Raw genomic sequence first — 26,159 nt, forward strand, 5'->3', positions numbered from 1 at the left:
ATTGAGTTGGCTCCATTCCCTGGCAATACTATGAATGAGTGATGTCCACAGTGTCCTGTCCTCAAGCTCCTATAGACTCATGCCTATGGTTTCTTTTAAGGAGTTAATCCATCTCATATTTGGTCTTCCTCTTTTTCTGTTGCCTTTTATTTTTTCCAGCATTATTGTCTTTTCCAAAGAACCCTACCTTCTCATGAAGTAAATTAACTTGTATAGCAACCCCCCCCCCATTTCCTGTAAACTGGAAATTCAGTTTAGATGAGGACTGCCTAATAGAACTTTCTGTAGTCATAGAAATGTTTTCTATTTACTGCTGCTGTCCAGTACAGTAGCCACTAGCCACACATCGCTATTGGATACTACTTAAAATGTGATGCTGAGGACTGGATTTTTAATTAGTTAAATAGTCACAGCTGAGGTTATATTCTTTCTACTGCATCCCATCAGGAGGCTAATCAAGGCTGGGTTTGATGCCTTGGTTAAAATGGCAATCTCTAGATCTCTGTATTGTAAGGTACTTTTTTCCTCAGTAAAATAGTAACTAAATCTGTGGTGTCAGAGATCGGGGTTGCAGGGGAGGTTTTAGCGGTGAGATACCCAGGGTAAAGAAAGCTTGAGGAGCCAACATCAGGAGGAATCAGCAGCAGCTTTATTCAATACTTCCAACAGTGTTTATAGACGCATGCAATGGGATGATCTACACGGGGTGGTGTGTGGTGCATGCGTCCTAGGCTTTTGCTGTGTCATGTTTATATAAGAAAACAGGGTCTGTGCCTGTGCAGCCAGTTCTGGGTCATGTCCTGAAGGCCTCTCTCAACAACAGGCCAAGTTGCCAGGCCCTAACACTCTATCCCCTGGAGGCTGGATGTCGGAACTTGACCCATAAAGCATTTTCCTGTGAACAGAACCCACAATAGCAGTACAGGGTGCAGCACATTATTACGAGACCTCCCTGATATGTGGTGGATCACCACTCCCTCTTTCAGGACCTGCTACATATCTTTCTCCCACAGGGATCAGTGGCCTATAAGCCACTCCTAGGCTGCCCAGCAAGGCAGCCATGGGGTTAAGCCCCTATATACCACCCAACTATCAGTGCACACATGCATACAGTCAGACTCCTTCATTAACACTATCCACATGGCTCTTCATTCGGCCCATTGACTCGAGCTCCTGTATCATACCAAAAACTATCTGTACCCGGTTGCAGGGCCACTACCACCCACGTCGGTGGCTGGCCTCAGCAAAAATCATCAGTATACCAAGTACCTGCCGCGGAGGAGGCTTTCCCTCCTCAAAGGGATGGAGGCTTTCCTCTGCTTTTGCAGAGGGCTCCTCCTGTTCTGCCCTAAATTGTATAGGTTCTAGCAAGGAGTGCAGCTCCTGCGTCAAGGGGCTGGTAGAGAACCGGTAGCCCTCTGTTCCAGTTACTCTCCTCACTTTGTCAAGTGGGGGTTTGGGCCACCCCTGTGCATGATCAGGTAGTCAACGACCAGAGCCACCCCTCTTCTGGTTGGTCATTTGCATTGTGACAGGACAAGGACCAGTGATACTTCCACTGGCCAATAAGGCTGCTTACACTGCTGCCAACTGCTTCTCAATAAGGGAGTACCTGTAAAGACTTTCAGTTCTCTTCTACAATTGGAACCAAAATCTGATGGGACTCTTCCAAGCCCCTTGTTTCTGTCAGAGACCCCAGCCAGACGCTGAGTCATCCACCTGTACAGGAAGAACGGCAAAGCCAGATCCATGACTCGCAACATCTGAGCCTGGGCCACCGCCCGTTTCATGGCCAGAAACGCTTGCTCCACCTCAGGAGACCAGTCCCAGGCCTCCCCTTTTCAGATCATGCGGTGGAGAGGTTTCATCAACATGACTAAGTGGGGTATAAAGATTCGCCAGAACCCTAGTAATCCCAAGTATTTCTGCAGTTGTTTCACTGTTTCTGGCTGGGGATAGGCCTGTATCTTATCTATAATTGCCTCTGGCATAACCTTCATCTTACCATCTTACCTGACCAAACAGCATCCAAGAACTTGACAGAGTATCCAGGCCTTTGGACTTTGTCCTCGACGGTACACTCCCAGCCCACCAGGACTTCCTGAATGCTACGTGCTCTGGCTTCTAGCTCTGCAAGAGAATCAGAGGTCAACATCATATCATCAACATAATGGAACAAGTGTAGATGCAGAGGTTTGTTCCAGGACACTAAGTCCTGGGCTACCAAACCATGACAGAGCATGGACTATGCAAATAGCCTTGAGGTAACACTTGGAACATCCATTGCCTTTCTTCCCAGGTAGAGGCAAACTTTTCCTGACTCTCAGGGTCAATGTCTATGAAGAAAAAGGCATTAGGCAAATTCACAACACATTGAAACCACCCCAATTCCTGTGACAAGCAGTCCATCAATTCAGTGATATTCGGTACCACTGTGTGTCAGGGCAGGGTAACCTGGTTCAGTTCTCTGTAGTCCACAGTCCTCAAGGGCTGTCCGTGTCACCATCCTCAGCCTGCTCCCCCAGGGTTTCATCTGTGGCTGGGGTGGGGGTGCTCCTCAGGTGATGGGGATGGGCTGAGGTCGCACCTGCTGCCTCCTCCCCATCAGCCACAGGCTCTGCAGGTGCTTCAGGCCCTGGCTCAACCTCTGCCTCCTTGCCATCCACCACCTCCTGAGTGACCCTCTGGTGGCAGGTCAGAAGCCGGCTGCTGCTGTCTGGGCTCAGCCCACTCCTTGGCCACCTTGGGCACCACTACGTTCTGTTTCCTGCATGGGCCGGCCACTTCTGTTGCACCAAAACCTTCTGCACCTCCTCAGGCCAGGAACGTACAGCTTCCAGCAGCGTCTAGGCTATTAGGTATTCTGCCACTGGGTACTAGAGGAATGATGGGGGCCATATCCCTTCCACCTGGGGCTGCTCCTTGTTAGGGGCTGTTGGGATACCCACCTCATCCTGCCAGCTATGCCAAGTGTCATCGACTGGAGGTTTTAGGGGAGGTTTCAGCAGTGAGATGCCCAGGGTAAAGAAAGCTTGCAGAGCTGACATCAGGAGGAATCAGCAGCAGCTTTATTCAATACTTTCAACAGCTTTTATAGACTCATGGCAACAGGATGATCTACATGGGGTGTTGCATGGCGCATGCGTCCTAGGCTTTTGCTGTGTCATGCATATGTAAGAAAACATGGTCTGTGCTTGTGCAGCCAATTCTGGGGTCATGTCCTGAACCACGACCTCTATCAACAATAGGCCAAGTTCCCAGGTCCTAACATACAGGGTGATGGTGTGACATTTTGGGAATATAATTTCTCAATAGCCTTTTACTTACTGGTTTTAGGATCCATTAATGATGCCTGAATCAGTCATAAGGGAGGTTTTGAAATGGTGATTGTCTAATCTTCTACATCGATAACTGTTGATTTCTTGCTATAAATAAATGAAAGGGAGAAATTTGAAGGGAAGAATTATCCTTATCAATATCAATATTACTATATTGAGAGCATCTGTTGAATATAACAAGGTATGTAAAAAAACTTATATAATGAGCTATTAAAGAATAACAGTATAGGGGACCATCTTAAAGAAAGAATGCTAAATTGTAGGAACTTGTAAAGCTTTATTCAAAAGTATGGTTCAAAAAATACATAGATATTACTTTTTAAATTTTGTATAAGAAATGCCTTTTATTTTATTTATTTATTTATCTAATTTACTTTTGTTACAGATGTTTCTCCTTTTTCCCCCACTGATTCCCCCCTCTCCCCCCTCTCTGTCCCCAGTTTTGTTGTCCATGTCCATTGTTCATGCACACATGCATATAAGTTCTGTGGTTTATCTCTCCCCCACCACCACCTCTTCTGGGAATTGTAGGTCTATACCCCACTTGCACGTCTCTGGGACCACCCCATTCCTCAGACTGTTATGTTCATTATATTCCACAAATAAGTGAGATCATATGATACTTATCTCTGTTGGCTTGTTTCGCTTAGGATAATACTTTCCAGGTCCCTCCATGTCGTCTCAAAGGATAAGAGATCGTACTTTCTTACAGGAGCATAGTACTACATTGTGTATATAAACCACAGCTTTTTTTATCTGTTTGTCTACTGACGGACATTTGGGCTGTTTCCAGATCTTAGCTATTGCAAATAGTGCTGCTACGAATTTGGGGGTACATATATTCTTTCTGATTGGTGTTTCAGGCTTCTTAGGGTATATTCCTAGAAGTGGGATCACTGGGTAAAATGGACGTTCAATTTTTAATATTTTGAGGTAACACCATAGTGTTTTCCATAGTGGTTGTACCAGTCTGCATTCCGTCAAGCAGTGTACTAGAGTCCCCTTTTCTCCACAACCTCGCCAACACTTGTTTGACGATTTGTTGATGGCGGCCATTCTGACAGGTGTGAGGTGATACCTCATGGTTGTTTTAATTTGCATCTCTCTGATGATTAGTGATGTTGAGCATTTCTTCATATGTCTCTTAGCCATTTGTATGTCCTGTTTGGAGAAGTGTCTATTTAGTTCCTCTGCCAATTTTTTAATTGGGTTCTTTGTTTTCCTTTTGTTGAGTTGCGTGAGCACTCTATATATATTGGAAATTAACCCCTTATCTGTTACATCATTGGCAATTATGCTCTCCCATAAAGTGGATTTCCTTTCCATTTTGATGATTGTATCTTTTGCTGTGCAGAAGCTTTTGAGTTTGATGTAGTCCCATGTGTTCATTTTTTCCTTTGTTTCTGTTGCCTTAGGTGATGTATCAGTGAAAATTCTGCGTAAGATGTCTGAAATTTTGTTGCGTACAGTTTCTTCTAGGATTTTTATGGATTCATGAGTCACATTTAAGTCTTTTATCCATTTTGAGCCTATTCTTGTGTATGGTGTAAGTTGATGGTCTAGTTTCATTTTTTTGCATGTAGCTGTCCAGTTTCCCCAACACCATTTATTAAAGAGGCTGTCCTTACTCCACTGTATGCTCTTGCCACCTTTGTCAAATATTAATTGAGCATATTGCCTTGGGTCCATTTCTGGGTTCCCTGTTCTGTTCCACTGGTCTATATGCCTGTTCTTGTGCCAGTACCAGGCTGTTTTGATTACAGTGTCTTTGTAGTATGACCTGAAATCTGGTAATGTGATTTCTCTTACTTTGTTCTTTATTTTCAAGATTGCTGTGGCTATTCGAGGCATTTTTTTGGTTCCATATGAACTTTTGAAGTATTTGTTCTAGTTCTGTGAAGTAAGTCGTTGGTATTTTGATGGGGATTGCATTGAATCTGTAGATTGCTTTGGGTAGTACGGACATTTTAATGATGTTAATTCTTCCAATTCATGAACATGGTATGTGCTTCCACATTTTTATATCTTCCTCTATTTTGTTTTTCAATGACCTGTAGTTTTCTGTGAACAGGTCCTTTATTTCTTTGGTTAAGTTTATTCCTAGGTATCTTAATTTTTTTTCCGCAATGGTAAAAGGTTTTTTTTTCTTAGTTTCTCTTTCTGTGAGTTCATCATTGGTGTATAAGAATGCCATCAATTTCTTGACATTAATTTTGTGTCCTGCTACTTTGCCAAAATCACTGATTAAGTCTAGTAAATTTTTTATGAAGTTTCTGGGGTTTTCTATGTATAGTATCATGTCATCTGCAAATAATATGAGTTTCACTTCCTCCTTTCCATTTGGGATCCCGTTTGTTTTTTCTTCCTGTCTGATTGCTGTGGCTAAGACTTCCAGTACTATGTTAAATCAGAGTGGCAAAAGTGGGCATCCTTGTCTTGTTCCTGTTCTCAGCGAAATGCTTTTAATTTTTGCCCATTGAGTATGATGCTGGCTGTTGGTCTTTCATATATGGCCTTTATTATGTCGAGATATGAACCCTTTATTCTTACATTGCTGAGTGTTTTTATTAGAAATGGAGGCTGAATTTTGTCGAAGGATTTTTTAGCATCTATTGATATGATCATGTGGTTTTTATTATTCAGTTTGTTTATGTGGTGTATCACATTTATTGATTTGCGAATATTGTACCAGCCTTGCATCCCTGGGATGAATCCCACTTGGTCATGGTCAATAATTTTTTTGATGTATTGCTGGGTCCGATTTGCGAGTGTTTTGTTCAGGATTTTGGCGTCTATGTTCATCAGGGATATTGGCCTGTAGTTTTATTTCCTTGTAGTGTCTTTTTCTGGTTCTGGAATTAGAATTATGCTGGCTTCATAAAACGAGTTTGGAAGTGTTCTTTGTTCTTGAATTTTTTGAAATAGTTTGAGGAGAAATGGGTATTAGTTCTTTGAATGTTCGGTAAAACTCCCCCGTGAAGCCATCTGGGCCTGGGCTTTTGTTTGCTGGGAGAGTCTTGATTACATCTTCAGTTTCTTCTATTGTTATTGGTCTATTCAAGTTTTCTATCTCTTCCCGGTCCAGTTTTGGGAGACTACGTGTTTCTAGAAATTTGTCCACTTGGCTTAGATTGTCGAATTTGTTGCCATATAATTGTTCATAGTAGTTGTTAATGATCTTTTGTATTTCTGTGGTGTCATTTTTGCTTCTCCTCTTTCATTTCTGATTTTGTGTATTAGTATTCTCTCTGTTTGTTTCTTGGTGAGTCTAGCTAAGGGTCCATCAGTTTTGTTTATCTTTTCGAAAAACCAGCTGTTTTTTTCATTGATCCTTTGAATTGTTTTTGTTTTTTTTTGACTCTATGTCATTTATTTCTGCTCTGATCTTTACTATTTCCTTCCTTCTACTTGCTCTGGGGTTTTCTTTTTGTTTGCTTTCTAGTTCTTTAAGTTGTGATGTTAGATAGTCTATTAGTGAGTTTTCTTGTTTCTTGAGGTAGGACTTTAGTGCTATGAACTTTCCTCTCAGAACTGCTTTTGCTGCATCCCATAGGTTTTGTGTTGTTGTGTGTTCATATTCATTGGTTTCCAGGAAGCTTTTAATTTCTTCCTTGTTCTCCTCAGTAACCCATTCATTGTTTAATAACATGCTATTTGGCCTCCATGTGTTCAAATGGCTTTGCATGTTCTTGTGCAATTGATCTCTAGTTTCATGCCTTTGTGATCTGAGAAGATGCTTGATATTATTTCAATCTTCTTGAACTAGTAGAGACTCAGTTTGTGTCCTAACGTGTGGTCTATCTTTGAGAATGTCCCATGTGCACTTGAGAAGAATGTGAATTCTGTAGTTTTGGGGTGTAATTCTCTGTAGATATCTATTAAATCCATTTGGTTTAGTGCTTCATTTAGAGTCTCTGTTTCCTTGGTAATTTTTTGTCTAGAGGATCTATCCAGTGATGTCAGCGGGATGTTGAAATCCCCTGCTATGATTGTATTACTACCGATTTCTCCTTTGAAGTCTTTCAGAAGATTTTTAATATGTTTTGGTTCTCCTATATTCGGTGCATATATGTTCATCAAGGTTATATCTTCCTGTTGGATAGAGCCTTTCAATATTATGTAGTGCCCTTCTTTGTCTCTAATTATGGCTTTCATTTTGAAATCTATTTTATCAGCTATGATTATTGCTACCCCAGCTTTTTTTCCTTTTTGTTTGCTTGAAAGTTTTTTTTTCATCTCTTCACTTTCAACCTATGTGAGTCTTTTGTTGTGAGGTGGGTCTCTTGTAAACAACATATATATGAGACACGCTTTCTTAACTAATCAGCTATTTTGTGTCTTTTTATCGGAGCATTCAGTCCATTTACATTTAAGGTGATTATTGATTGATATGTACTTATTTATTGCCATTTTTGTTTAGTGTGGTTATATTTTTCTTCCTATTTCTCTTGCAAATTACAGCAGTTCTTTTAATATTTCTTGCAGTGCTGGTTTGGTGCTAATGTATTCCCTTATCCTTTTTTTTTGTCTGGGAAGCTCTTTATTTGACCTTCTATTTTGAATGATAGCATTGCTGGGTAGAGTAGTCTTGGATTCAGATCCTTGTTTTTCGTGGCCTTGTTTACCTCATACCATTCCCCTCTGGCCTGTAGTGTTTCTGTTTAGAAGTCAGATAATAGCCTTATGGGGGTTCCTTTGTAGGTAACCTGTTGCTTATCTCTTGCTGCTTTTAGCATTCTCTCTGTCTTTAATTTTTGGCATTTTGATTACTATGTGTCTTGCTGTTGGCTTGTTTGGATTCTTCTTACTTGGGGCTCTCTGTGCTTCTTGAACTTGAATGCCTTCTTCCTTCACTAGATTAGGGAAATTTTCTGTCAGTATTTCTTCAAATATATTCTCTAACCCTTTCTCATTTTCTTCTTCTTCGGGGACTCCTATGATGCAAATTTTATTACGTTTCCAGTTGTCCCACAGTTTTCTTAAGCTGTCTTCCTATTTTATAATTGTTTTTTTCTTTTTGTTTTCTGATTCGTTGATTTTTTCCACTCTGTCTTCTAATTTACTGATCTGGTCCTCAGCTTCCTCTATTCTGTTTAGCCCTTCCAATGTGTTCTTTATTTCTTCTGTGTCATTCTTCATTTATTCTTGGTGGTTTTTAATTTCCAACTGGTTGATTTTCAATGTTTCTATGTCTTTACTCATGGTGCTCATGTCCTTACACATGTGGTTGAGCTTCCTCAAGATCATGGCTCTGAATTCTAGTTCTGTTAACTTGCTTAACTGCACCTCATTTATTTCATTTTCGATAGAGGTTTCTTGTTTTTTCATTTGGCATTTGTGTCTTTGTTTCACTAGTTTGGCTATCTCAGTGGGGTTTGGAACCTGCCAGATTTTTCCTGTGGGTGTTGGTGTTCTGCTCTTTGTCGCCCTCTCTGCTGGGTTTGGATGAGCGTGGGAGTATCCACGTTAAACACCAATGTCAAGTCTTACCTTCCTGTGCAGTTGCAAGCCCAGGAGGGTTCAGTTATTCTCTAGCCTTTTGCCTGGAGGTTATTAGTTGCAGTTTCTTGAAGAGTCTTGGCTTCTCAGTGGAATGAAAAACTTCCTCAGGTGTTCATGCAAGGAGATTTCCTGAGGGTGGGGCAGATGCTGGTTGGTAATACGCCTCAATTTGCAGTTCAATAGCCACCTGGTGGGGTTTAATCTCTGAGGGAGTGGCCACCGCCTCCCCAGAGCTGAGTAAGATGACTACTGTCCTGTGTGGCTACAGCTCAGTAAAAGCTCTGAGCACCCTCCAAATCCCGAGTGTTCCCACACAGTTTCAGTTCAGTCTGCCCTCCCTTGCCAAAGCCCAAGGTGAGTGGCTGTGACTGTTTTAGTGTATGTCCCGGCTTGTGCTCTGGAGCAGCTTGGGAGTGTAACCCCGAGGGCGCTGCTCACAGCTAAAGCCACTGCTGTTCCTGGGCTCCCAGCCCCTGTCTCGCGCCTCCGTAAACCTACCAGGATCGATTGGTGTCCCTGGTTATATGGTCCTCCAAGCTGCTTTTCTGTTGCTTTTTCCTGCCGATTTGTCATTATTTTTGTTGTAATTCTAGTTTGGTTCTGGGAGATGGTCTGTATAGCTTCCATTCACTCCACTGCCATTTTGGAATCTCAGGAATGCCTTTTAAAAAAAATTGGCTGATAGTGTAGAAGAACAGTTTGTGGAGCTATGGTTGGGAGAGATGTTGAGTTCCCTGGCGAACTGTATTTTGGCAATCACCCTAAGTCCACATGCTTTATGTGTGCTCGTGAAACCAGGTAGTGATACTGCTTAGCTCAGCAAGCTGTGTAGTAGGCAGAATTTCAGGGCATAGGATTTTTGTTTCTGGTGTCTTCCCATTTCCCTTCTGGCTCTTTTTTTTTGTTTGCCACTGTTCAGTAGAGGCCTTAGGTATGCCAGAGCCACCTGTCTCCTTTTAATCCTACCCCACATAGGTATCAGATCTTTATTTCCTTTCCTGACTAACCTCATATAAGTTTCATTAGGAAGATGTTCTGATTAAGCAGGTTTACAGTTTATTGCCCACACACCTCAACATGCTGGTGATAGGGTATTTTCTCATGAATATAGTTAATGAAAATAAACTTCTAATTAATTGGTAGAATTCGTGAAAGTGAAACAAAGTGAAGCAATGTGAGAGAAGTGGGGAGTTTGCCCAAATTATTTTAAATGAATTTCTCCCTCTTTGTAAGATTGGACCCACTTTATTATATAATGTTGATTTTTTTTTTTTTTTAATGGACTAAGAGTTTTAAAAAAAAACTTTCAACAGATTTTATGAATTATACTACTTTATTTGAGGAAACTAATAATTTTCAGAGATTTTTAAGATTACCAATCTGTCATGTAGCTTTGAAAATAAAGTGTTGTGACTATATTGCCACTTGTCAGATACATAAAGAGGCTGAATCAACTCAGTTCAAGAATGTAAATAGTACTATTAGTAATGCTGTGAGGACTGTGTCCTTCTCTCCCTTTCTCTCCCCCTGCTCATTACAGTAACATATTTTATAGAAGGATCCAAGTTGATCCTTAGAGCAGTTGTCCTTGGGTGTCCCTTGCCATTTTCTCAGATTGAATTCTCCCCAATGTTACCCTGAGACAGGGGTTCAAATGTAAGTGGATAATTTGGGAAGTGCAAGGAATGTCAGTGGCAACTGGGAAAGTGAGTCAGGGCAGCACAGGTAACTGGAACAGGGTACATTATTAAACCAACTACTGCAGTTGGCACCTGGAATTTAGTACCTCAGGGAAACTGGCAAACGGTTCAGAGTATTTGGGATATGCATGCATTGGCTTCCAAGTGTCATTGATTGAGGACTGATGAGGGAGGAGTTTAGGTGATAGAGAATTAATCATGTGTTCCTGTGGGCAGAGCAGCCTCTCCAGGTTCTGAGGAAACTTAGGGACAGAGACAGGTATTCTGGAACTTTGGAGCACCCAGAAAGATACAGGAACCTGCATGGAGCATTGCCAGCATCTGCTTTAGCGTCCCACATTCAAGTGCCAGACATGGGGCAGACATATCAGAGCACTTAGGGAGGGTCCCCATGCAGGGAGGTCATCACTTGGTTATGTCTCTCTGCTTAAAATTCTTGAGTGCTCAGCCTTTTCAAGACAAACCCAGAGGCTGATCTCTGCCTGCATACCAACCCTTAGCTTAAGCCTCCTGAGACACATAAACATACTCTGTCTCTCTCACACAAATGCAGACATATGCAAATTTCTGTCCCCAACTTGTCCTCTTCCACCTTCTTTCTCCATATGTATCTTTTTCTCCTATCTCTCCCCTCTCTTCTATTTTTGTCTCCTTCTCTTTCCAATGCCCACTGATCTCCCATTCCTATCTCTTTCATATCCCCCATCTCTTTCCTTCTATCTCTTCTACCCCCATGTCTTCCCACTGTCTCCCTATATCTTTATCTCCCACCCAAGTGTGCACATTCTCATTTACACACACTCATTCACTTACTTGCACAAACCCACATAATTTTAAACATGGTGAACAATTTGCATTTTCTTGGAAGTACCACATTATCTCCTATATCCTTCAAGAAGGCCTCTCTCCCTCTATCCTGCCTTAGGTCTGTGTCATAATTATCTCAATAAGCACTACCTTCATGGTATTATAATTGATTATGCTTCTGTTCTTTCACGTCACATGAGCTCCTTGTCATCATTTTAGAACTCGGCATCTAACCCAGAGTGTGCCACATAATAAGCACTCAGTAAGCATTGAGACACCCCCCTTGATTGAAAATTAATTCTTCCATGTTTTTTGTCTTACTCTTTTATGGACTATGAACAACTATGTAAGAACTAATTTGGTATTTATTGTACTCTGTGTTATACCTTCCAGGGGCATATGTATTTAATAGCAGAGACATTCTGAAGATATAATATCATTTAAATATTATTTAAAGATATAATATTATTTAAAGATGTGATTCTTGTTAAAAATCCAGTTATCAGGTTATTTGTGCCTATATGGGATAAAATTTGAAGAGAACAAATCTTTTGAGTGCTCATTCAATTACTACTAAGCGTTGTGACAGCCGCTGTGGGCAGAGCGTGACCTTCAGCTTCCTGGAGGACAAAATCTATAGAAAATCTCATTTTTTGTTATCAGTCATAGTGTCTTGCTCATTAATATGAACTAGTTGAATAAGTAAATGTTCATCCATATGTTGTGGTTTAGCATTTAAGAGGGAGCCTAGAAAAAATAGAAGATAAACAAAAGATAGTGAATCTTAGTCCTATCTTTCATATTCACGTGAGTCTAGTCAATTTATTTAACTCTCTGTACCTCTTCTTCAACTCTAAAAAGGGAAAGCCAGCCCCAGTTTATCTTAAATGTCTATTCAGTTTTGTAACTGAGAATTACTGTACAATTCCAAAGACCAATGAAAACAAGAAAGACTATGAAAAAAAAGGGTAATGGTGGCTCTTTCAGGCAAGTAGTGATATGATAAGGGGAAATTGAAGGAATGTGAGTGAGAATACAGAAAAAGAGAAGGAAACATAATGGAAAACGGGACATGTAAGAATAAAAAGATATCCCAGAGACCTGAAAGATCTGCCAGGACCTTCATCTTCTCTTCTTATGACTGCAGATCATCATTAACAGATTTCATTAATTGAACAGAAGTAAATTGTGCAGAGTAAGGAAGTGAATAGAAAGGTCCTCCTAAATTTAGGTGAGCAGCATGAAGCCCAGTGCTGTGAAGCAATACAGTAACAGAACAAGTTACCTGATGGGTTAATTCAATGCTCTTGGATTTATTAAAACAAATTTCCCCTAGGTGAGTTAGGGAATGTGAGGATTATCGTTGGAGAAGCTCTGGACCAGCAGATGCGATTGAGGCATGGGTAGTTTGGCCCCTGAAGCAGCAGATCTGACTGTGAGGAATCTAGCTAGGTCTCATGGCAAGAAGAGAATAGGGACCTGAGTCTGCACCAGAGAGAAAGGATGCAGTTAAGCCCTGATGTATTGTGGAAATGAGAGAAACACATGAGACCTGATCAGAGAAGAACTAAGCAATAAAACATGAAAGACTGATGGTTGGAGAAACAGATGCATGTAGGGACACATACTCTGCTATTTTATTAGACAGTTTTTAGCTGGAAAAGTCTTGAAAATATTCATCTATACAGTATTTTACAAACTTAAAAAAAAAAGAAAAACAACTTTTAAACATAGTAGAGCCCTTTGTTTAAATGTAGATAAAAGAGAAAGTGGAACTAGGTTGAAAACCCCTATTGTCCACTGTTCAGAGGATAGCTTTAATGGATAATAACCAAATATCATATGTATAAATAAAAGGCAAAGAAAGAGAGCAGATGAGTGTTAGGTGGAAATCCATGGTCGTAAGACATGCAAAATTCGAGTTTGTATCAATTACCAATTTGTCATAGTAACATTTTAATTTCAAATATATTGTACAGAATTATTTGCATTATTAATTTAGGAAGATACCTATTTTTTCAGGTGCATTAAGAACAATCTAAATTGGACTCTATTTTTTTATTTTTTAATTTTATTTTTGTAACAGATGTTTCTCCTTTTTTACCCCATTGACACCCTCCTCCCAATCCCCCCTGCCCTGTCCTCAGCTTTGTTGTCCATGTCCATTGTTCATGCACACATGCATATAAGTTCTGTGGTTTATCTCTTCTCACTCCCCACTACCCCCACTTCTGAGGGTTGTCAGTCTGTACCCTACTTCCGTGTTTCTGGGTTTACCATATTCCTCAGACTGTTACTTTCATTATATTCCGTATATAAGTGAGATCATGTGGTATTTGTCTTTTTCTGCTTGGCTTGTTTCACTTAGGATAAAACTTTTCCAGATCCCGCAATGTGGTATCAAAGGATAAGAGATCTTTCTTTGTTACAGCTGCATAGAACTCCATTGTGTATATGTAGCACAGCTTTGTTATCCATTCGTCTACTGAGGGACACGGACTGTCTCCAGATCTTAGCTATTGTAAATAGTGCTGCTATGAACATGAGGGTACAAATATTCTTTCTGATTGGTGTTTCAGGCTTCTTAGGGTATATTCCTAGAAGTGGGATCACTGGGTCAAATAAAAGTTCAATTTTTAATTTTTTGAGGTAACACCATATTGTTTTCCATAGCGGCTGCACCAGTCTGTATTCCCACCAGCAGTGCACTAGAGTCCCCATTTCTCCACACCCTCGCCAACACTTGTTGTTTGATGATTTATTGATGTTGGCCATTCTGACAGGTGTGAGGTGATACCTCATGGTTGCTTTAATTTGCATCTCTCTGATGATTAGTGATGTTGAGCAATTCTTCATATGTCTCTTGGCCATTTGTATGTCCTGTTTGGAAAGGTATCTATTCAGCTCCTCTGCCCATTTTTTAATTGGGTTCTTTGTCTTCCTTTTGTTGAATTGTATGAATACTCTATATATTTTGGAAATTAACCCCTTATCTGATGTATCATTGGCAATGATGTTCTCCCATACAGTGGGTTGCCTTTTCATTTTGATGGTTGTTTCTTTTGCTGTGCAGAAGCTTTTTAGTTTGATGTGGTCCCATGTGTTCATTTTTTCCTTTGTTTCTGTTGCCTTCGGTGATGTATCAGTGAAAATTCTGCTCCGTATGATGTCCGAAATTTTGTTGCCTACATTTTCTTCTAGAATTTTTAGGGAGTCACGGGTCACATTTAAGTCTTCTATCCATTTTGAGTTTATTTTTGTGTATGGTGTAAGTTGATGGTCTAGTTTCATTTTTTTTTTGCACGTAGCTGTCCAATTTCCCAAACACCATTTATTAAAGAGGATGTCTTTACTCCACTGTATGCTCTTGCCACCTTTGTCAAATATTAATTGAGCATATTGCCTTGGGTCCATTTCTGGGTTCTCTATTCTGATCCACTGGTCTATATGCCTGTTCTTGAGCCAGTACCAGGCTGTTTCGATTACAGTCGTTTTGTTGTATAACCTGATATCTGGTATTGTGATCCCACCTACTTTGTCCTTCTTTTTCAAGATTGCTGTGGCTATTCGGGGTCTTTTTGGTTTCATATGAACTTTTGAAGTATTTGTTCTAGTTCTGTGAAATATGTCATTGGTATTTTGATGGAGACTGCATTGAATCTATAGATAGCTTTGGGTAATATGGACATTTTAATGATGTTAATTCTTCCAATCCATGAAGAAGGTATGTGCTTCCGCGTTTTTATATCATCCTCTGTTTCTTTTTTCAATGTCCTGTAGTTTTCTGCAAATAGGTCCTTTACTTCTGTGGTTAAATTTATTCCCAGGTATCTTAATTTTTTTGCCACGATGGTAAATGGGACTATTTTTTCAGTTTCTCTTTCTGTGAGTTCATCATTGATGTATAAGAATGCCGTCAATTTCTCGACGTTAATTTTGTATCCTGCTACTTTCCAAAATCACTTATTAAATCTAGTAGGTTTCTGATCGAGTCTTTAGGATTTTTTATGTATAATATCATGTCATCTGCAAATAATGACAGTTTCACTTCCTCCTTTCCAATTTGGATCCCTTTTATTTTTTTTTCATGTCTGATTGCTGTGACTGAGACTTCCAGTACAATGTTAAATAAGAGTGGTGAAAGTGGACATCCCTGTCTTGTTCCTGATCTTAAGGGAAATGTTTTTAGTTTCTGTCCATTGAGTATGATGTTGGCTGTAAGTCTTTCATATATGGCCTTTATTATGTGGAGATATGATCCCTCCATTCCCACATTGCTGAGCGTTTTCATCAGAAATGGATGCTGGATTTTGTCAAATGCTTTATCAGCGTCTATCGATATGATCATGTGATTTTTATTCTTCAGTTTGTTTATGTGGTGTATCACATTTATTGATTTGCGAATATTGTACAACCTCGCATCCCTGGGATGAATCCCACTTGGTCATGGTGAATAATTTTTTTGATGTATTGCTGGATCCGATTTGCTAGTATTTTGTTCAGGATTTTGGCGTCTATGTTCATCAGGGATATTGGCCTGCAGTTTTTTTTCTTTGTAATGTTTTTTTCTTGTTTTGTAATTAGAATTATGCTGGCTTCACAGAAGAAGTTTGGAAGTCTTTCTTCTTCTTGAATTTTTTGAAATAGTTTGAGGAGAATGGGTGTTAGTTCTTTTTTGAATATTCAGTAAAACTACCGCGTGAAGCCATCTGGGCCTGGGCTTTTGTTTGCTGGGAGAGTCTTGATTACCTCTTCAATTTCCTTAGGTGTTATTGGTCTGTTCAAGTTTTCTATCTCTTCCCGGTCCAGTATTGGGAGACTGTGTGTTTCTTGAAATTTTTCCATTTTGCTTAGATTGTCGAATTTGTTACCATATAATTGTTCATCATAGCTGTTAATGATCTTTTGTATTTCTGTGGTGTCAGTAGTCACTTCTCCTCTTTCGTTTCTGATTTTGTGCATTTGGGTTCTCTTTCTTTGATTCTTGGTGAGTCTAGGTAAGGGTCCATCAATGTTTTTTATCTTTTCGAAAAACCATCTCTTTGTTTTATTGATCCTTTGAATTGTTTTGTTGGTCTCTATGTCATTTATTTCTGCTCTTATCTTTACTATTTCCTTCCTTCTACTTGCTCTGGGGTTTTCTTTTTGTTTGCTTTCTAATTCTTTAAGTTGTGAGGTTAGACAGTTAATTAGAAATTTTTTTTGTTTCTTTAGGTAGGCCTGTAGTGCTATGAACTTCCCTCACAGAACTGCTTTTACTGCATCCCATAGATTTTCTGTTGTTGTGTGTTCATATTCATTGGTTTCCAGGAAGCTTTTAATTTCTTCCTTGATCTCCTCGGTAACCCATTCATTGTTTAATAACATGCTATTTAGCCTCCATGTATTCAAATGTCTTTGCATGTTTTTCTTGCAATTGATTTCTAGTTTCATGCCTTTGTGATCTGAGAAGATGATTGATATGATTTCAACCTACTTGAACTTGTAGAGCTTTAGTTTGTGTCCTAACGTGTGGTCTGTCTTTGAGAATGTCCCATGTGCACTTGAGAAGAATGTGAATTCTGTAGTTTTGGGGTGTAATTCTCTGTAGATATCTATTAAATCCATTTGGTTTAGTGCTTCATATAGAGTCTCTGTTTCCTTGCTAATTTTTTGTCTAGAGCATCTATCCAGTGGTGTCAATTGGGGGTTGAAGTCCCCTGCTATGATTTTATTGCTATCGATTTCTCCTTTGAAGTCTTCCAGAAGATTTTTAATATATTTTGGTGCTTCTATATTGGGTGCATATATGTTTATCAAGGTTATATCTTCCTTTTGGATAGATCCTTTCAATATTATGTAGTGGCATTCTTTGTTTCTAGTTATGGTCTTTATTTTGAAATCTATTTTATCAGATATGATGAGTATTGCTACCCCAGCTGTTTTTTTTTTTGCTTTCCGTTTGCTTAGAAAATTTTTTCCATCCCTTCACTTTCAGCCTATGTGAGTCTTTTGTTTTGAGGTGGGTCTCTTGTAAACAACATATAGATGAGTCATGCTTTTTATCCAGTCAGCTATTGTGTGTCTTTTTATCGAAGCATTCAATTCATTTACATTTAAGGTGATTATTCATACGTACTTATGTATTGCTATTTTTGTTTAGTTTGGTTATACTTTTCTTCCTATTTCTTCTACTAATTACAGCAGTCCTTTTAACATTTCTTGCAGTGCTGGTTTGGTGCTAATGTATTCCCTTATCCTTTTTTTTTGTCTGGGAAGCTCTTTATTTGACCTTCTATTTTGAATGTCAGCCTTGCTGGGTAGAGTAGTCTTGGATTCAGATCCTTGTTTTTCGTGACCTTGATTACTTCATCCCATTGCCTACTGGCCTGTAGTGTTTCTTGTGAGAAGTCAGCTGAGAGCCTTATGGGGGTTCCTTTGTAGGTAACCTGTTGCTTATTTCTTGCTGCTTTTAGGATTCTCTCTTTGTCTTTAATTTTTGGCATTTTAATTTTATGTGTCTTGGTGTGGGCCTGTTTGGATCCTTCTTACTTGGGGCTCTCTGTTCTTCTTGAACTTGAATGCCTTCTTCCTTCACCAAATTAGGGATGTTTTCTGTCACTATTTCTTTGAATACATTCTCTAACCCTTTCTCATCTTCTTCTTCGGGGACTCCTATGATGCGAATATTATTACGTTTCCAGTTGTCCCACAGTTCTTTAAGCTGTCTTCCTGTTTTTTAATAGTTTTTTCCTTTTGGTTTTCTGATTGGTTGATTTTCTCTACCCTGTCTTCTAATTCACTGAACTGGTCCTCAGCTTCCTGTGTTCTGCTGTTTAGTCCTTCCAGTGTGTTCTTTATTTCTCATATGTCAATCTTGATCTCTTCTTGGTGGTTATTAATTCCCAATTGGTTTATTTTCAGCTTCTGTGTGTCCTTACTCATACTGTTGAGCTTCCTAAAGATCATGGCTCTGAATTCTAGCTCTGTTAATTTGCCTAACTGCTCCACATTGATCTCATCTTTGTGGAGGTCTCTTCTTCTTTCATTTGGCTTTTGTTTCTGTGTTTCTCCATTTTGGCTATCACAGTGGGGTTTGGTGCCTGCCAAGTTTTTCCTGTGGGTATTGGTGTTCTGCTGTTTGTGGCTCTCTCTCCTGGGTTTAGATGAGTGAGGGAAGACTCACGTTAAACACCACTGTCAAGTCTTACTTTCCTGGTTAGAGTTGATAGCCCATGAATGGTACTGTTATCCTCTATCTTTTTGCCTGGAGGCTAGCAGTCCAGGTTACTTGAAGAGTTTCGGGTTGTTAGTTGATTGAAACCCTTCCTCAGGTGCTCAGCATAAGGAGATTTTCGGCGGATGGGGCAGTTACTGGTTGTTAGTGAGCCTCAATTAGCATTTCAGTGGTCCACAGGGTTGGATTGAATGTCTGAGGGAGGGTCTGCTGCCTCTCCCTAGAGCCCTGGAATGGATCAATATGGCCACCGTCCTGCGTGGCCTCAACTCCGCCAAAGCTCTGAGCGCCCTCCAAATCCCGAGTGTCCCCACACAGTTCCAGTTTAGTCTGTCCTCTCTCTACCAGAGCCCAAGGTGAGTTGTTGTGGCTATTTTATCCTTTGTCCCCGCTCTGCGCTGTGGAGCTTCCGGGAGTTTATCCTGAGGGCGCTGGTCACAGTGGGCTCCGACTGTGGGCTCCCAACCCCATCTAGCGCCTTCGCAATCCTACCAGGATTGAGTCAGTCTCCCTGGTTATATGGTCCTCGCAAGCTGCTTTTCTGTTGCTTTTTCCCATCGATTTGTCTGTGTTCTAGTTGTAATTCCAGTTTGGTCCTGGGAGATGGTCTGTGTAGCTTCCATTCACTCTGCCGCCATTTTGGAATCTCTCCTAAATTGGACTCTTAACGATACTTTCCTTAGTGATTGTTAATGAAGCCCAAATGAGGTTATCACTTTTTGCTTCAGCAAGGTGAACTGAATAACATTCTGATGTTTCCATGAAAAAGTGCTCTTTCTTTGAAAGGTATGACTCTGAAATGATCCTATAATGAGGAAATCAGGTGCAATGACATTGTGTGTTTCTAACTGATCTCAAAGAGCAGAGAGAACATTTGTAGTCACAGGAACAAATAATTTTTCCTTAATTTTTAATTACTTAATAAACCTCTGTTTATTTTGTAATCTATCCCTCATCCCCCTTTAATATATTTTTATTTCATTTATTTATTTATTTTAATGGAATTTATTGGGTTGACATTGGTTCATAAAACCATACAGGTTTCAAGTGTATAACTCCATAAAATATCCCCTGCACACTGCCTTGTGTGCCCATTGCCCCAAGCAAAGTCTCTTTTTGTCCCCATTTCCCTCCCCTTTGCCCACCTTCACCTAGCCCCCACCCCCTTTCCCTCTGGCTGTCACTACACTATTGTCTGTGTCTATGTGAGATTTTATATATGTATATATGTTTTGACTAATCCCTTCACTTTCTTTCATCTAGTCTCCTCATCCCCCTCCCCTCTGACAGCTGCCATCCCTATTTAAAGATACTTTGCCTTAGAATCTGGAAAGTGTGCCTGATGAAAGTTCTTGGGGTTAAAAATGAAATATCTCTGAGTTTAAAGGAGTAGATATAGAACAGAGAGTTGGAAAATGTATTTTCTTAATTGTTCATTTTATTCTTTGTTCTGGCCTTATAAGACTTTAATTTGGGGACTAAATCATTACTGCCATGTATCATGTTAATAACATTCTGATAGGGAAAACAACAATTCCTGTTTAATTGTTATTAAAAATGGGGCAGCCCTGGCCAGTTTGGCTCAGCGGTTAGAGCGTCAGCCTGCGGTCCGGAGAGACTCAGGTTCAGTTCCCGCTAAGGGCACGTACCTCGGTTGCAGTTTGTCCCCAGCCCTGGTTGGGTCGTGTGGGTGGCAGCCACTCGATGTGTTCCGTTTACGTCGATGTTTCTCTCTCTGTCTCTCCCTCCCATTCTATCTGAACAAAATATCAAAAAATGTCCTCGGGTGAGGATAAAAAAAAATGAGAAAAAAATAAATAAATAAATAAATAAATAAATAAATAAATAAATAAATAAAAATGGGCCATATAATACCTTTTAAGATACTTTGAGGGAAACAAGTCAGTTTTGGTTATTATTATCTGTTAAGTTTTAGTGTGTCAAAACAAAGCCCAGGCCTCTTATGTTCAGACTGAGAAGTAACGAAGCAGTTTTCTAATATGATTATCTCATAGATGTGTTTCTAATTGCAGTGCATCACTGCATAATTTGGAAAATGTTCTGATACTTACATGTGATGGACCGCATTCAGTGACTTTTTTAGGCTTTAATTACTAACATACTGAATCAAAGTCTTTTTTATGCCTTGCTTTTGAGGAGTTGGGAAATGGGAGAAAATGGAGAACATCAGTAATGCTCATAACAATAAAAATCAATAAAGTTACACACTGAAAAAAATAAAGAGGCCCTGGCCGATTTGGCTCAGAGTTTGGAGCATCGGCCTGCGGTCCAGAGAGACCTGGGTTCGGTTCCTGCTAAGGGCACATACTTCTGTTGCAGCTTGTCCCAGCCCTGGTTGGGTTGTGCAGGTGGCAGCCACTCGATGTGTCCCTTTCATGTCGATGTTTCTCTCTCTCTCTTCTTCTCTCTCCACGCTCTGTAGGAATAAAAAATGGAAAAATGTCCTCCGGTGAGGATAAAAAAAAATAAAGAAAGAAAGAAAAAGTCATTTTATTATGAACCACTTCATCACTAATAGTATGAGAATGATGCAGATATCTGTATTTAGTTATTAGTGCCAGAGCAAACTTGATTTCTATGGTGCTGATCATTGATGTCTACAGTTCATTTTTATTCATAAAAATAGAATTTATGTTAAGTTAATGATCTAACAAATAATTTACTCTGTTGCCTTTAGTAGTAGGACTATGATAGTATGTAGATATCATACAGATAAGTCAAGATTGATTATTTTCCTTTGTTCAGGACAAACTTTTCAGAGAAAGCATTGTTGGATGTGTTACTTTTATAATAAAGGAAATGGATTTTCATGATAGGTTGGTTTATTAAGGTTTTATTTCCTAAATTGATGAAAGACTAAGTAAAAATCTTATCAAATCTTATTTCATTTAAAAGCATAAAACACTTGCCCTGGCTGTTTTGGCTCAGTGGTTGGAATGTCAGCCTGCGGACGAGAGAGTCCTGTGTTTGGTTCCCGCTAGGGGCATGTACCAAAAAAAAAAAAAAAAAAAGACACAAAAAAATCCTCATAAAACACTTTATAGAATTCAGCATTTTTCTGTGTGCTGTTTGTGAAACTGTCTATTTTTTAAGATAAGTTGAATTTCTCAGCAATATCAGTTTTACTTTCTGCTTTACTGATCCTTATATTCTGTAAAGACTAAAAAATATAGAGAGTTCCTAATTGTTATAATACCCATCACAAAATCAAACTTTGTTTATATTTAGATTGAGTATGAGACTCAAATTAAGAAGATGCAGCTACTGTCAGAAGATAGCCTGGGAATAAAAGGTGAACTGAAAAATGAAGACAGAGAAAAGGTAATAAATTAAAATGATAAACTTTCTGTTAACAGAGGACTTTTGGAGTGTTCATTTTCTAAGATATTATTTTTTTAAATCATCTTATTGCAAAGATATTTTTTATTAAAACTTAAGTGGTTATTTGAAGACTTTTGCTTATAGCATATTGCTTTAATGTCTAATTCAATTAAATTTGCTGAGAGGCACGCACTGTGGGTATAAAACAGATAGATTCCCAAGAAAACTTCAATGTTGTTAGGTGAACTTGTGTTTTTCTCGATAATATTTTATAGCTGCTTTTTTCTTACTTCCAGAAATACTTTAATTGAAAAAGTATACAAAATGTGACATTTTGCGTACACACACACACACACACACACATATATATATAATTTTGTACATTTTAACCTTTTCACAGATAAAGTGGAAAGAAAGGATTGCATATCTAAGCAGCAGACAAAAAGACTGGAAAGGAATACTTAAATAAATTCTGCTATGTATCTGCCATAATGCAGGCTTCTAATCCTCCTGCCTATCTCCATATAAATGATTCTGTTCAAGACCATAGATGTTTTCTTCACTAAAAGCAGTAAAGCTCTTTTAGATGAAATGTCTAAAAACATCTTGTAATAACTTGGAGCATGCTGGCAAGAGTAGTCACTTGTGACTATGTGTGAAACCTCCTTAGCCAGTTGATATTGTAATAAGCAAAAATGGTAGCATCACTCCATTATTCAGAAAAGCCAACAGCATGCTTGTTCCTTAGGCTGCAGCATTCATTAAGAAAAGCTTACTGGGCTGAAAGCTGGAAACAGATGATAACGGGATATGATTTTCATATTTAATGCTTTCCTTGGAAGAGTATGTGTGCTACAGATTGATAGAAGAATCAACTGCTACTTTACTAAAAGACTTTCAGGTTTGCCCTATAGCTACCGATGGAATCATTCAGCCAAGAAATTAACTTTTTCTTCTTTTACCTGCTTTATATATCTGCTAAGCAGGCTGCCTGGCTGCCTGTAAATGTTATTATGCAGTTAACTGTTTGGTATTTAAGACTCTTATCAGAAAAGAAACAGAGGCCACACTATTTTGTTTTTATAGTAGGAGGAAGGTTTTAGTTTTTCTTTTTATTTCCGTGCATTAGCAGGCATTAATCTGAGTTTATAGGAAGTTTTAGTTTCCTTCCCAAAGATTAAAAAGTTAAAAAAATCTAGAATTTAGAGCATTTTTTAAACTGTAAGACACACAACACCAAGCTCCAGCAACCTTGACCTATATAAAAAGACCTTTAATGATAAATGATTCCTGTGCTATTAGATGTATGCCAAATGTGGTGTGATGTGATAGACTTATAAACCATTTAGGCAGTTTTTGTGTTTGACATTGATGTGTTTTTAATCTATAACTTGGTTTGTTCTTCCTGTGCTGTTCCTGACAGACACATTTTTAGTACAGCAGTGTCAATGGTACTTAAGTACAACAGGAGACTTTTTTATTCTTATTTGCACCATTGATTCCTTACCTTACATATAGTTATGTAGTCTCCTTTTAAGCCATATTTAAATTAGGGCAGAGGCACATCACTGACAACTCCTTAAAATATTACACATAATAATTAGAAGAAAAGTCTTTCCTTTATACTGAAAAGTATCATCTCCTTAAAAGCTTTGTTGAATCAATCAGGTAACATTTTGAGAAATTTATATCTTGACTTTCTCAGTTTCCCATTGAAGTTCCGTAAATTAAAAGGTAAATACATTTCAGCAAAATCATGAATACGTTAATCCTTATTAACTAATACAAATTCCAGGATAATTCCTTATCATATAAGTTGTGTTTTATTTTTCAGTGGAAACCTGTGCTCCTCTTTTGTATTTTATTTTATGTTTGTCCCCACCCGAGGATATTTTTCCATTGATAGTGTTTTTTTTTTAGGTAGAGTGGAAGGGAGGAAAGGAGAGAGAGAGAAACATTGGTGTGAGAGAGACACATCAATTGGTTGCCTCCTGCATGGCCCCTGCAGGGATCAAATCTGCAACCCAGGTACGTGCCATTGAGCAGAATTAAACCTACCACCCCTTTGGTCCATGGGCTGATGCTCTAACTGCTGAGTCAAACCAGTCAGGGCTGTGCTTCTCTTCTTTAGGCAGTCGAATGAATTAGTCTATGGGCCCAAAGTTGTTGGTCTCCAGGGACTGGCCTGAAGCATAGTACAGTTTCACTGGTTGAAGTCAGTAAATAGTTTTGAGCAAGTGTTCTGTTTGAGAAGCCACACTAGGCTCTTCTGTGAATGCGACTATCCTTGCCTGGGGTGCTTTCCACAAAGTGCTATTCTTTGTAAGGCAAGGGATAGTGTATGATATGTGCCAGTTACCTGGGGCAGACATGAGCTACATGGAGAAAGAACATATTTCTTCTCTGAAATGAATGATACATAGCTTGGTAGAGGAGATGATGTTTGAACTGCTGGCATGAAGAATGGATAGATAGGGTGTCAGTCATTGGGGATGTGATAGACATTCCAGGGTTAGGAGATGTGGGTAAAGGAGTAGGAAAGCCAAGTGGGTAGTTTTTGAGTCTGGCTAAAGTCTAGCTAGTGTTTTTATAGGGAAATGGTGACAATTAACTTGGAAAGGTACATCATGGAACTTAGCACCAGGCTCAGAATTAAGATTTACTCTTGGAATCATGTGTGTGTGTGTGTGTGTGTGTGTAGGGTGAGGGGGGGGTGTAGGTGAAGAAAGGATTTGTGAACAGAGCAGCTACATCGCAGGTTTGCAGCATAGGAAAATGAGGCTGGCAGTGCTGTGCAGGATGAGCTGGAAGAAGGAGCTCGTGGAGCTGAGGAAATCAGGGTCAGTTCAGATAGATAGAATTAACCAAAGGCCTGAATTGGGGTGGCCATTGAAGTGGAAAACATAAATGAAGGGGAGAGGATCTATTGGTTTGATGATAATTCAGAATTATAAAAAATTATTTTTTAAAAAGTGGTTGTGCAACTTTTTCAAAGTAAAGCTCTACTTCAGTTTTGTAAAAAGACATGCAATGTTTTCATAAATCTTAGTGGCTACTCTTCAGAACCATGTATTCTCTTAAGTGGCCTATTCATCCCCTAAGCTTGTTTCCAGTATTAGTTTGTTAGCAAATTTTTGTTGTTAATGGATAGCAAAAAGAGAATGTTCAGGTCCCTATTTGACACTTCACAGATTTTTCTATAATTTAGTAATATTTCTCTTCTGTTATACATTGTCATTTTTTATCTTAAGGTAAAGTCTAATTCTGTTGTTCTCTAGGCATGTTCTTCTGGTTGCTCAGTTTTTTTGTATCATCAGTGACTGCATAAAAACACATCAAAACATAGGTACCCAAGAGAAATGGAGATGGCATTTGTGAATGAGAGTATAAATTTTGGGGTGGGGTTGTCAAGTTTCTTTGAACTATAATACTGTGAAATATATTCTACTAAAAGCAGACGTGAACTTAATACATCACAGGGAGATTATACTCTGCCAGGGCTTGAGGACCTGGGAAATTCATCACAGAGGTAAAGGCTGGTTGGGGAGTTCCACTTCCACTGTTGTAAACCTTTCTGTAAGGGCCATGTGGAGAATGGTTGTGCATGTCGTTACTTCCACTTCTAATAAGAATAGTAACAGTGGTCTGGCCGGTGTGGCTCAGTGGTTGAGCATCGACCCATGCACCAAGAGGTCGCCAGTTCGACTTCTGGTCAGGGCACATGCCCAGGTTGTGGGCCTGATCCCCAGTGTGGGGCATACAGGAGGCGGCCAATCAATGTTCTCTCTCATCGGTGTTTCTATCTCTCTCTCCCTCTCCCTTCCTCTCTCTAAAAAACCAATAAAGAAAAAAAAAATTAAAAAAAGGAATAGTAATGATTGGTAATTATCATTGCAGAGTTGTTCTGTGTCATGTGCTGCATTAAACTCTTTAAATTCATCAACACATTTCTGCAGTCCTGTAAGTAGATACAATTGTTCATTTTATAGGAAGGTTTAGAGAGGTTAGTTAACTTGCTCAAGACTATACAGCTAGGCAGAGTCAAAATTCAAACTAGATCATGTGATTTCAGCATCTATGTTAATAGCTATCTTGTGACACTGCCTTCTAAGGTAGTATGGTGAAATGCTCTTCAAAAGTTGGGACAAATTCTGGTCAGATAAAACAGCTTAACCACATCATATGAAATATTTCAGTTGTTCATTTGGATGCTGCATTTTTACCTAAACTTGTAGAGGTTGAAGTGGTCTTTCT

General features: G+C 39.2%; 1 protein-coding gene across 3 annotated transcripts in view; it reads left to right on the plus strand.

Moving 5' to 3' along the window:
- The window catches only part of KIZ (kizuna centrosomal protein), a 226,783-nt gene that overhangs the window by 24,788 nt on the left and 175,836 nt on the right, over positions 1-26,159 (plus strand). For 2 of the 3 annotated variants that reach the window (XM_036244184.1, XM_036244185.1), the window contains one exon: positions 21,813-21,905. In XM_036244184.1, the coding sequence (XP_036100077.1) occupies positions 21,813-21,905 (93 nt within the window). Of the gene's footprint in view, positions 1-2,045; positions 2,265-3,336; positions 3,520-21,812; positions 21,906-26,159 lie in introns of those variants that run through there. The other variant, XM_036244186.1, reaches the window with a different exon arrangement.

The sequence above is a fragment of the Molossus molossus genome, unplaced genomic scaffold, assembly GCF_014108415.1.
Source record: "Molossus molossus isolate mMolMol1 unplaced genomic scaffold, mMolMol1.p scaffold_m16_p_6, whole genome shotgun sequence".
NCBI classification, from domain to species: Eukaryota; Metazoa; Chordata; class Mammalia; order Chiroptera; family Molossidae; genus Molossus; species Molossus molossus.